Raw genomic sequence first — 12,799 nt, 5'->3', positions numbered from 1 at the left:
GGGGGTCTTTACGCAACACTGTGAAGTGGGGAACCCCAAGAATGACAGAAGTTTGATGTCCCACTGTTCTTACGGGATGGGAGTTCAAACTTAAGATTTCTTTTTTAATATAGTATTTTTCTATACATGAGTTTGTAAAAAAAGATGTATAAGCAGTCATGTATATTATAATCAACCTGTTAAATTACTTTTGCTATGACCAAATTGTATGCATGGATGGTACCTGTGCTACACTCAAGCTCCAAGAAATTTGCTGGGTTGGCTTTGGCTGTCAGCAAAGTTCAACTCCTTTAGTTTGGGATTTTATCTCAAGTTAAGTGAATTGTTTCAATAGTTACAATAGCTTAAAATAATTTCCTTGATTTGAGTACATTAGCTGATAGGGTCCACATGTGCAAATGGAATGATTTCCGCGTAGGAGTCATAATATCTAACAGACTGCTAGGATAGAGAAATGCTGCTTTGCCTCCCAAAGATACCTGAATTCACCTATTCATGTTAGATTTTTCAGCCTTAATCTACATTTTCGTATCGGAAACCACAATCTTCTTGGTGGTAATTAAGCACTAGCCTTTTAATTTTTTTATTTCTATAGGTTTTGGGGAACAGATGGTATTTGGTTACATGAGTAAGTTCGTTAGTGGTGCTTTGTGAGATTTTAGCGCACCCATCCCCCAAGCAGTATACACTGAACTCCATTTATAGTCTTTTATCCCTCAACTCCTTTCCACCCTCCCCCTAAGTCCCCAAAGTCTATTGTGTCATTCTTATGCCTTTAGCACTAGCCTTTTATAACCTGGTTCTTCCCTACCCTATTGCGACTTCAGTGGTTTAATTAACAAAGTCTTTCAAGACAAGTAGCTAAAAGATTACAGACAGTGCTTAATAAAAGAAAACAAAACCAATTTCAGCAACATATTTGCATTAATTTTTAAAGTAAATATGGTTTCAAATAATACTTGGGATAACATTCTTTAGTATTTTATGAGCCAACAAGCTGTGCTCTAGAACCTCTTTTCTGAAGGGCTCAACATACTTTACAATTATTTCACCAAATACTTTATAACCTTTGAGATGGGAGAGGAAGATAGGTGAACTTGCAAATAGGATAATGAGTAACAAGGAGAAGAAAAGTGTTAACGCTCCATTATGACTTACTGGTGACACCAGGGAAAATAGATATTTACACTTTAAAGTGTAGACTTTTAGATTTCAGCTTCTCTTACTCATGGCCATGACAATGAGTACTTTTCTCAGGGCAGAGACTGACACCTCCTGTGGGAAGAGAGGAGAGCTTCTCACCAGATTCTCAGGGCTGTGCAATTCATGTGTGGTTGAAGCGCAGCGTGTGATGAGGGATTTAAACATGGCGCTGACGATAATGCTTTCCACATTTTGGGCTGTGGATTTGTTGTCCACTGTGGTGAAGTTATTTCCAAACCCAGCCTTGTCTGGAATGCAAAGACACAAATTAAAGACAATGTTTCCTTTAAGCTACACAATGGGTGGGAGTCAGGCAGTACTTGGCACCCAAGAATTAGTGAAGTGCTACGTGAAATACAGAAACAAGGAATTAAAGATGCCCCCAGTTTAATAATCTCTAGGCAGACCTGGAAATAAATGAATCATAGTCTCCTTCAGGGCCTTTACTATATGATACAACCAATTGCATTTCTGGAATGGTTTTGTTGATAAACCTTAGCAAAGGAAAGGAAACCAACTCTTAAGTTTAGGAAAGACTTTTAGGGTTAGAGTAGTTTTTAAATAGGTGATCATTTACAGAAAAAAAAAAAAAAAGGGCTCTTAAATGACCCCTCAATGGAGAGTTCATTTTCAAGCTTTCTGGTGGTGAGAAATGCTACTTTCTCAGTGGAAATTGTTCAGTCTGTCTAAAGTGGAATAAGGTGGGGCCAACCAGGTAGCTGGGAAGGGAGAAGAAAGAGTCAGGCAGGAGCCCTGCAGGGAAGCTCTCATAGGCCCTGTGAAAGACCGAGTCCTGCCAAGAACTGCAGAGTTCTCCCAGAAACTTCTTGGGCAGGTGGAGAGGGGAAACCTCCCACCTTCCTCAGAGCCACCTCCTTCTTGCTCACACACATGTGAAATGCCCGTGAATGGGAGCCTTTGACCTCCATGGCATTTTATGCCAGTTTTTCACAGAAAACTGGATCTTTCGTAGGCGACACATAGGTATCATATGCCCGTGCCAGAGGATTTCTCATGGTCTGTGAACCACCTGTGAAATGTGACAAAGGGCATGGGCAGCTCCAAGATTCACCATATGGGGACCTATGTCTGCCTGGCTGATTCACCGTGATCCACTCCCACATCTCAAGCAACGCAGGAGGAATTTATCACCTTAAAGTAATATACTTTATTACCAACCTCTCACTGTCTATGCCAATTGACAAGGGATGATCTCTAGATTTCACATTGCTGAAAGATTTCTTTTAGTCTATGCTTATAATTTCTATCTCAAATAGTTTAAAAAGGAGAAAAAATCATTTGTAATCAAGAATTTCTCTTGCATTGTCTCAACTACCTTCCTAATTTATTGTCTTTTAAATTTATATTGTGTTTGGTTTAAAACAACTCTGCTAATAGATTGTTTGAGGGGTTCTATAGAGGAGCAATATTTTATTTTAATGTGAAACCAAACAATATTCTTGGGTTACAACCAGGAAAACTGCTTCTAAATCTAGCAAATATATTTTCATTGCAAACTAATCAACTACTATCATACATTTGTTATATAAACAATAAAAGCCTATACTACAAAGCTATCCTTCCCAGACTCTAATTAAAATGTGTATTTTTTTCAACTCAGGCTTCATGCATTATTTTCCTTGCATTGCTGCATTTGCATTCACATTGGACTGGCGGTCTTTGGTTTACTATAAATGCAGTTGACACTTATTGGTCTCCCCCTGTAACTTAGGTCTTCATACTAGAGTTTTCTGAAAGCCATTAAGTTATAACATAGCTTGTAGGTTTATCTGTGGCTCTATTTGCCTTTTTTAAAAAAATTTAGTATGTGTGTGTCAAAATTGTGTTACTACTATGTTTACTGCAATCATAAGGTTTTTCTCCCATTTTACTTTGTGAAAAAACTGTCAAGCACTGTGCCACTATAATGCCTGTACGTTATAGACACTCATTTCACATCCGTTGAACTAATGAATATGATCACTGCCTCAGAGGTCATATAACACTATGTTATATGAGAGAGAGGAGTCCCACAAGCGGCGGTATAAAAATTGATGGGCTAGGTGAGAACTCCACAAGCTTTACCAAACTTTCATTTACTGTGGTAAGTTGTCCTCAGAAAGCCTCCAAAATGTGTCTTCAGAGATAATGTGCAAGCTTTTCTTGTTTATCCTCCATACACACACCCACACACATGCATGGACACATACGTATCCTTTCCTCTAAATTCTACCTCCACAAATTTAGTGTCCCCTTGAAACACTACCTGCTTCACCTCACAACGACTTCTCCTAGAACTTGGGTACAGCTTTACTTACTGTCAGTGACCGGCTCCATACAAAATCCTAACAAAGCATGCAAGAAGTCCACTACATTATTGAGAGAGTCCTTGTTCACATAGTCCCTCATGGTTTGTCGGAACTGCATCTTATCTAGCTTGTATAGCTTAGTGAGGCAGTTCTGGGCCTGCAATGAAGGAAGAAAAGTGAAAAAGTCACAAGTACCAGCTTAAGCTATGGATACTGGTAGTCTGAGACAGAAGCCTTCAGAAGGCAAGGGTTTCCAACCATCCCCACTCGCCAGTGACAGGCAACCCTACTAGCCCCTCTTGTCTGAGTAAGATGTGAGCACAGACAGACTGAGAAGTCTGAGGGTGTTTACATTGAGAACAGCTGCTCCATAGGAAAAACCCCAAAGCTCAAAGCTAAGGTCTAATGCTGGTCTCAGAAAGAGTTCAGTATTTTCACCAAGATAGAGATTTTAAGATCTTAATGAAAAAAAAGTTTGAAATTTAGATAAGTGATAGAATTGACAATCCATGTTTAGAAAACCTCAAAGGCTTTGTGTGCAATGGGAAGATGCGTGCCACACTACATCTGAATAAAAGAGACAAAAGAATGTCTACACAGTGGAACGAAATGGAACAATGACCGAAGTCTCTGGGTTGAGGGGAAAAGGGATAAGGATCAAGAAAGAAGGGGTGGCTGAGTGAGGGCCACCTTAATTATGGATGGAGAACTCTGGACCACCAGGCACAGGCATTGAAGTCAGATTAGGGAAGGCAATTCCTGAGAATTGGGATTGTATTAGTGCCCTTAATTGTGGCCCAGAAGAGAATTTAGTTATATCATCATTTTGACAAATCAAGGCCCAGGAAAAAATTCTTGGAAATTTTGAGAGAGAAAAAAAAGATTATAAAAGACTGAAACTTGGAATTAGCAATAGGCTTCTTGGTATAACTTTGTTATAATCTCTCCATCTGTATTGCAAGTCAGATGGATTGATACGTTCTTCATTTTTCCTTTATTATGTCCTAGATTTGAAATTAGGTATTTTTATTCCCAGGGAGTTTACAAGTTTCCAGATATTGAACAAACTCATTTTTATTGCAAAATAAATGCTACTAGCTATAAAATGAAGTTTGCAAAGTACTTAGGTAAAATATATTTTGCATAAAGAAGTATTTAATTGTCATTCTATAAAGAATATGTGAAGATGTTTATTGTAGCATTTATAAAGCTCTTTAAAACCCTGAGTTGGCAGGCCCTGAAGTACGAATTATTCTGTGTTTTCTATAAAATACACCAAAAAAGGTATAATTTCAAATTTTCTCTTTAGAGGATATTAAAATGTTTGTATCGTCTGTATGAGTTCAGTGGGAAGTTTAAGCAAGCATGAGAATATCAAACTTTAAATACTTAAATTCTGAAAGAATATCCTGAATTTCTTCAAAATATATAAAACTTTTAAGCAATGAATTCCTTTTCAATAATTGGAGACTACCAGCTAATGATTACATTAATACTCTAAGATACATTGAGGCATTATATGATGAAATTGCTGGGCACTTTGACGAATATCGTCAGAATAACCTTCTGTTTCTTGGAAGAAAAAAGGCTAGGGAAAGGACCTTGCCTAGTAAAGGTGACAAATATTCTTAGTATCTTAAAAATTAAGTAGTTTCTGAAAGGCCAATGGTAGAGAAATCTGAAAATATTTAGCTTCTGGAACTGGATATTTCTCAAGGAAAATTTCCCATATTTATATCTCTTGGACAATGTGTTTATTGAACTAAATAAGCAAATATAATATCAATAATGAGCATTAAATAGAAGGAGATAATAGAGAAATTGTCCCATAAGTCAAATCAATTAGACAGGCAGAACACTGGCTGGATGTCCTCATAGGAAGTGTTCGGTGCTCCTGGGGAGGAAAGTATGATGAACTAAGTGATAACAACAGCTCCTCAAATGGCTTCTGATCCAACTCATCCTGCTTTCTGTGAATCCAGAAAGACAAATCTTGGTTATCAGAGCCAGTTTATACTTCCAACTAAAGCATGACACTTTTTATTATGTTTATTTATTATGTTTTAGTGTTTCATGTCATGAAATTGGTCTTCTGCATGGGGAGTGATGTGGTTTATTTGTCTTTGAAGGCATTTATTCATACTGTAATACAATTTAAAATCAAAGATAAAAAATCTTATACACATGTGCAACGATGGCAGAGATGCCAGCTTTCTATAGCCTTATTAATTATTATTTTCAAATTTTGGCCTCAAAATCAAGATCTTGGTCAAAAGTTTCAGGTTTCAAAATTTAGAAGCTAATAGTGCAAATATAACCCCCATATACACATAATAAACTAAAATAAAACAACACAATATAATATAAAAGAGCAAAACAGAAAAGGATAGATAGATGGATAGATGAGAGATGATGCATTAAGCAAGAGACCCAGCATGCTAATACTGTGTGAACATTTCATGACAAAACCTAATATCAAGGAAAAATGGGCTGGCATTAGATTTTGACATGACCCTAAAACTCTGCCAAGATATGCCAAAGGATTTCCGGAACTCAACTTTGCATCAAACTCTTATTTTTAAGAGAATATTTTCTTATGATTTCAATTCAAACATACATATGAAGCAACCATCCCGGCTCAGACTGTGGAAGTAGGTTATTGTTCAAATTGAAAAAGAAAATTAACAGTCAGCAGAGGCAAATAAAAATGAGCTGGAAGACCATTTCCAGTACAGAATTATGTTTGGCAAGCCCAAATGCAGAGTTTCAAGTTTCACACAGTTGACAAGGACATGATCTCAAATATTCAGAAGGCAAGGTTCATTCTCAAATAAAGCAGCCAGAAAATGACTGGCTACTTTTACAGTCCTCTTTTGTCCCAATAAGGGCCATTTTCCATAACTTAAGAAGGACAGCAAACCAGGTGCTAAAATTTTGACCCCTTTCTCCAATATGCAATATGTTTCTACAGTACCCAGGCAGATGATTAAAAAGTCATTTGTTACAGGCCATCAAAAGCTTGCTAAGTGTGTTCATCTGTGCAAAAGTTCTTTCAAGCTGCAAGTCACACATTCCAATTATATATACTTTCACTAATTGGGAGTTGGTCTGCCCTAGGCAGGAGGCAGAAATGTTTTCCCAATTAAACTTTCCTAAGCCTGGGTTTTAGATGTCTTGAGATATCTCATGAGAATCTCCTCACACCACAACAGCATTAATTATTCCTACAAAATACAATATTTTTCAGGAAACACTGACCCTCATTGTCAAAGGACTCATTCTTAAACAGAAGGGAAGGAAGAGGGAGAGGAAATGGAATCTACTTTAATTCTCCTTACATTCTCTCGGAATACCTGGTGTCTCAGACGATCTCCAGAGAGCCCTCGGTGTCCTTCTCCACAACCATAGGCACATCCCAAAGACTTCACTATTTTGATGAGCATTGTTAGAGCAAGCCTATGGTTGCTTACAGGTGTACTTTCATCCTGGTACCCACGAATGAGAAAGAAAGAAAAATCTGTTTACTTTGTCACTGAGGTCCTTTCGCTAAGATTCTATTGTATGATTAAATCAAGTTTATATGTTTTACAGGGAGCACCTGCAATTTGGAAAACAGAATTGCAGCAGGCTCAACAAACATGCTCGGTTTTCTAAAATTTAGTACATGATTGAAAAGAAAAAATCTACGTATTTTGAACACCCTCTGTGGCTAGACAATATAAGTATAGACGTCTTTGTTAGAAGACATGCTTTTATATCCTTGACTGCTGTCAGACAACCACCTAAAGAGAGACAGTGCAGACTATCAGTGATGAAAGCAAGTAAGTTTTATTAGAAACTACCCTCATCGGTAGGCCTCTGATACACCAGGGAAGGATTACTGCCAAGTTTCTGGAACTGACCAAAGTCTGGAACTTCGAAATTTCATGCAACTTCTGACATTTTTGAGGGCTTTTATTTCTAATTGTATACTTTCACTGTATTATAATACACATGCACAAACAAAGTGAGAATATACAGAACTTTATAAACACTTTCAGCTTGATTCTTCCCCTGAGATGAATCATGAGAATTGATATCATCCTATCTTTTGCCCAATTTAATCTTTGCTGTTAGTGGAGAACATGGCTTCCAAAAAAGGAACTTCCTTGAATTATTTCCAAAGAAGCATAAGGAAGCGGTTGCTAAGGAATGATGCAGAGCCCAGTGTGGAAGAGTCACTTTCTTTGGGAAGCTGCAGCCTGTCTCAGTCCTTCTACCACTTTCTACCATCAGCACATACACCATAAACCTGGGATTCCAGCTCCTGTTCCTTAACTGCGTATGATGTTAGATAACTTAACTAATCTCCTTGTGTTTTTGTTTCCTTACCTGTGAATTTAGGATTCTAATAGCTGCCCTTCCTACTTCATAGGTTTACTATGCAGAGCAAATTAAATAATGTATGAGAATTGTTCTGCAAATTGTAAGGGACTTTTCCATAGCCACATGATTGGGTTAACGCATAAACTTTGGAAACAGATATGAGTACTCAAATGTGCGTGTGGTATGGAAGGAATAGGGGCTTATCTATACATTAGCATGGGCCTTACTATGAAAAGGTTGACTTCCTCCTCCCCTAATGTTATCCAGTTGGTCCCCCTTTTCTTATCTGTAAGCTCTTGTAGCGGAAGTGGTGCTGAACTCCAGATATTCCCCTTGGCACTGCAGCATTCATTCTCTGAGCTATTCGAAGTGCTGATGGCTTACTGCCCTCAGATGAGTGCCTCTGAAGGCCACAGCTAGAGAGCTGCCTCACCCAACATTATATTCTCTTCCTGGAGGCAGTCTACCTCTAATGACTGGACAGGGCCATAAAGGGACCTGGGATGTGTCTGCTAAAAAGGTCTCCTTGCATCACCTGAGGACTACTTAAAGAGCCATTCCAGCTTCAAAGCCCTCTGTGATTAGTTTAGGCCTCTATTACAACTACACTGCAGTTCAATTTCTCCCTATACCCCATCCTGCTTTTTCATACCTAACAGAGGTTAATCCTGAGAGGACACTCCAGTAAATTGCCTGCACACGTATCTTCATATTGGAGCCTGTTTCCAGGGACCCCTACTTAAGACAGCTCAGAAAGTTGCAAACAGAAGACTCAAACTTATCAACAGAACTGTATGTATATAGGTTGACTATCCTTATTCAAAATGCTTGGACTAGAAGTATTTTTGATTTCAGATTTCTTCAGATTTTGGAATATATGCATATATATAATGAGATGGGAATAGAACCCAAGTCTAAACACAAAATTTATGTATGCTTCACATAGGCCTTATATACATAAGCTGAAGATAATTTTATATAATTTAATAATTTTGTGCATGACATAAAGTTTTGACTGCATTTCATCTGTGAGTTGTCACATGAGGTCAGGTATGGAATTTTCTACTTGTGGCCTCATGTTGGAGCTCAAAAAGTTTCAGATCTTGGAGCATTTTAGATTTCAGATTTTTGGGTTTTTAGTTTGAATTCCGATTTTAGCTTCAACATTTACTAACTATATAACCTTGGACAAACTACTTAACCTACCTGTGCCTTACAAAGTCGGAATCATAATATCTATTTCATAGAGTTGTGAGAATTAGAGTCAAAACATGAAAGGCATGTAATAATAGAAAAACTAATTATTATTAATTATTAATAATAGCAAAACTAATTATTAATTTAAAATAATAATAAAATTAATCATTTTTATGTGTAGGGCACTGCTTTGCTCTGGAGCACCTTTATGCAAATTAGAAAAGGCACCCCTCTAGGAGGAGAATTAGAAGAAGATGAGCCCTCTGAATGGTTGTAATCCTTTGGTGAGTGGTTCCGAAAGCGGAGGTTGGACTGGATTTCAATCCTCACTGGCTTCCTTAGTCAAGGGCCTTTGTGTAGAGGGCTCTGTAAAGGCTACAAAGCCTTATGCAGCAGTGCCTCAGAAAAGGTCATCCTGAGCAAGGGCTTATTTGGAAGACTGGTTTACACATATTTTAAAATTATTATAAGCTCCTTTAAAAATTTTCTAGCTCTGGAAGCTCTTTGTAAATATCTATTCAGGTTTTTATTTCTTTAGACCTTCAGATGTCCTTGGGATTCAGGTTGCTTTCATAGGAGACATTCAGAAAGATGTAGCAACTTACGGCAAAAAAAATTGAAGATATTAAACAACATTCCAAGCTCTCAGTACAAGTTGTGGCAAATACGGAAATGGAAATTAGATCTTCCTTTCTACCTTAATCAATTCCTATGCTTCTGTTATTACTAAGTTGCAAAATTAGATAAACCTTCTGATTCCACTGAAGATAACAGATGGGTTTGGGGCAGAACAGACCAGTGTGAATCACAAACAGAAGGCACTTGACCCACCATCAGGTTTTATTTTATAAATTACTTGTACTAAAAAGAATATTATTTTGGGAACTAACTATAAGACATATATATCTTGGTGGCTGTATTGGAGATCACATAGTCTGACTTTAAAAATCCTATACTGATCAAAAGTGATAACTTCGGTCAAAATAACATCTATTACATCAAGCTATATAGTGTAGATAATATCTACGTTCTAAATAATCAAGACACTTGTGGGTTTTCAATAAAAATGTGGTTAAAATGCCACTTGGATAAAATTTCAAAGCTAAAAAAAGGAAGAGCAAAAATGAAAACAAAACACTAATTATGAACCTCAGAAATCTTTAGCATACATACAAAACCTCATCAGTTTAGTTGGAACATCTAAGTTTTGCTGATAAAAGCTTATCAATATTTCATAATATTCTCTTCTTTTTAATTTCCCTTGAATATTATAATGGGCAAAACACCATTTCTAATCTCTTTGTCCAAACAGAGTTGATATGTAAAGAATGGAAATTCAGTAAGAATCTCACCAGTTTCTGTGTTTATAAATTTGGTCCTTATAACTTGTATTTGTTTGCTAATTCCTAAGTAACTGATCACTGAATGATTCTTTAGATCTTAGCATCTGCAATCAAATCTCTTGTGATCTGTACCATTATTTAGATAATTTTCATTTACAGTCAGATCTGAAGTTCCTTGCATTGTCCTCAGTGATGGATAAGGTGCTAAGGTGTTGGGAAACTTAAAATCCAATAAAGTTTGTTAGAATTGCCCATGATTAACACAATTAAGGCAAGAGAAGAAAATCATATAGAAAAGGCTCAACAACCAAGATTATCAGAGCAAGAATATTTGGATCACGGTCCACAAATATTGGGAAGAAAAGAGTAAACAATAAAATGAAGAAACCAGATGATAAATGCATATTAAACGTGTCAAGTGGGACTCAAAATAAATGAGGAAGAAATTGTGAAAGAGGAAGGAGTGTTGCAACGCTTGCTCAGATGTGAAAATCTGATAACGTAAGAAAAATGGACAATTTATAGTTTATACAATATAAATCCAGATGGTATATATCTAGAACTCTACACAGTATAACTTCACATGTGTAAACACTTGACATGATGTGTAGAGTATTTGTTAGAGATTAAAATCTCTTGTTGATTTCAATTTCTGAATATCATTTTCTAGCTAAAACCACAAATTGAGATTAGTGTAAGTTATGTGAATTTAAGCTGTAGTAATTTGTATTTAAAATTTAAAAAGAAAACCAATTCTTGATGTTAAGAAATCATGTGCCAGATGTTGACAAGGCAGAGGGAATTAAATTTAGGAACAATTAATAATACAAAGACTAAAGCCACCGGGATGTGCCACACTGAGACATGAGAGGGCTGAATGAGGCTAAGAGAGTTATTCCCACTTCAAACCAACATAAACTAATCAAGCAAAATTCTTCTCTTGCTTTCTCCTTAACTGTGGTTGAAGCTGGCTGCCAAAAATGTGTTACTTAAAAGAAATAACTTTACATTGAAGAAAAACTATACTGCTTGTTATGGGCTGAATATTTGTGTATTCGCAAAATTCACATATTAAAGCTGTAACCCCTCAATCTGATGGCATTTGTAGATGGGTCTTTGGGAGGTAATTAGGGTTAAGTGAGGTCATGATGGTGGGGCCTGGTCTAGTGGGATTGGGCCCATATAAGAAGAAACACAAGGAAGCTCTTTTGCTCTCTCTCTTTTGCTTTCTCTGTATGCATAAAGAAGAGGCCATGTGAGAACACAATAAGACAGTGGTCACCTATAAGGCAAGAGAAGAGGCTTCAGAATAAAACTAAACCTGACAGCACTTGGACTTCCCAGCCTCCAGAACCATGAGAAATAAATTTCTATTGTTTAAGCCACTCAGTGTATGGTATTTTGTTATGGCAGCTTGAGAAGACTAAGACATTCTTCAATTAGGTCAGAGTCTGAAGGTTTTGAGAAAGGTTATACTTGGCGTCAGACTGAGAATTATGGCAACATAGCATAACTGAAATGTTCTCTTGCAGAAATAACATGACTAGAGAATTAGCCCTAACACTGTTTGGATGGCAATAGATATTGGATTTAGAGTACAGTTGCATTTAACTGTTTCTACTAATGCCTACTGAGAACCTAATGAAGAGATTTCTCCACTCTCCACTTTTTTGCTCTAGTGACTAGGTGCTGTTCGGAGTCAATAAACTGCTAGCAGGCAAGCTTTAGAAAGAAATTAGGTATGACATTTCATGAGGACACATAAGGTGGTTCAGTCATACCTTCTCTTGGTTCTTATCATTCTTCTCATAAGGGCCGCCTCCACCTCCTCCACCTCCTCCTCCATCACCTCCTCCACCTCCTCCATCTCCACCTCCTCCTTCTTCTCCTCCACCATCTCCAGCTCCACTAACAGCAGGGCCTCCGAATCCACAGGTGGAACTTCCAGATACTCCTTTGAACTGGAAAGCTCCCTCACTTGGCCTCTTTTCCAAAGTCTCATTTTCCTTGTTTTCACTCTTCTTTCTATTCTTTTCTACACAGGGCACCACACCAAGTTGAAGCAAGCATTCCACAATGTTTAGCGCCACGTCACAGATACGAGAGCTGATGTCATGATTAAGGACAAGATAAACAGCCTTCAGAACTACCTGAGAAAGACAAGATAAACACAGCATGATTAAGTTACCTGCACTCCCTCTTCCTAAAGAGATTTGGTTATTCTGTTTAACCCATTTCCTTAGGCTAGTCTATGAAATTTGGTAGAAATAATTTAGACAATTGTCAAATTTTCCTATAAAAGTTGCTGTGGAATCTTGTGTATTTGCTTAATAGAGCGTGTAAGTCACCCAAAGTATTAAAAATATATACATGTATTATCTC

The 12,799-nt window shown here is 37.2% G+C and overlaps 1 protein-coding gene across 14 annotated transcripts in view; it reads right to left on the bottom strand.

The window, feature by feature from the left end:
* UNC80 (unc-80 homolog, NALCN channel complex subunit) overlaps window positions 1–12,799 on the bottom strand; it is a 228,521-nt gene that overhangs the window by 165,777 nt on the left and 49,945 nt on the right. For 12 of the 14 annotated variants that reach the window (XM_055290458.2, XM_063645667.1, XM_055290465.2 and 9 more), the window contains 4 exons: window positions 12,199–12,567; window positions 6,851–6,997; window positions 3,522–3,669; window positions 1,303–1,451 (listed from right to left, as the gene is read on the bottom strand). In XM_055290458.2, coding sequence (XP_055146433.1) covers window positions 1,303–1,451; window positions 3,522–3,669; window positions 6,851–6,997; window positions 12,199–12,567 — 813 coding nt within the window. The remainder of the gene's footprint in view (window positions 1–1,302; window positions 1,452–3,521; window positions 3,670–6,850; window positions 6,998–12,198; window positions 12,568–12,799) is intronic. The other 2 variants (XM_055290461.2, XM_055290469.2) reach the window with 1 other exon arrangement.

Source organism: Symphalangus syndactylus, chromosome 8 (genome assembly GCF_028878055.3).
Source record: "Symphalangus syndactylus isolate Jambi chromosome 8, NHGRI_mSymSyn1-v2.1_pri, whole genome shotgun sequence".
Classification (NCBI taxonomy): Eukaryota; Metazoa; Chordata; class Mammalia; order Primates; family Hylobatidae; genus Symphalangus; species Symphalangus syndactylus.
Note: the sequence above shows the minus strand (reverse complement) of the source record. Positions and strands in the feature narration are given on the sequence as shown.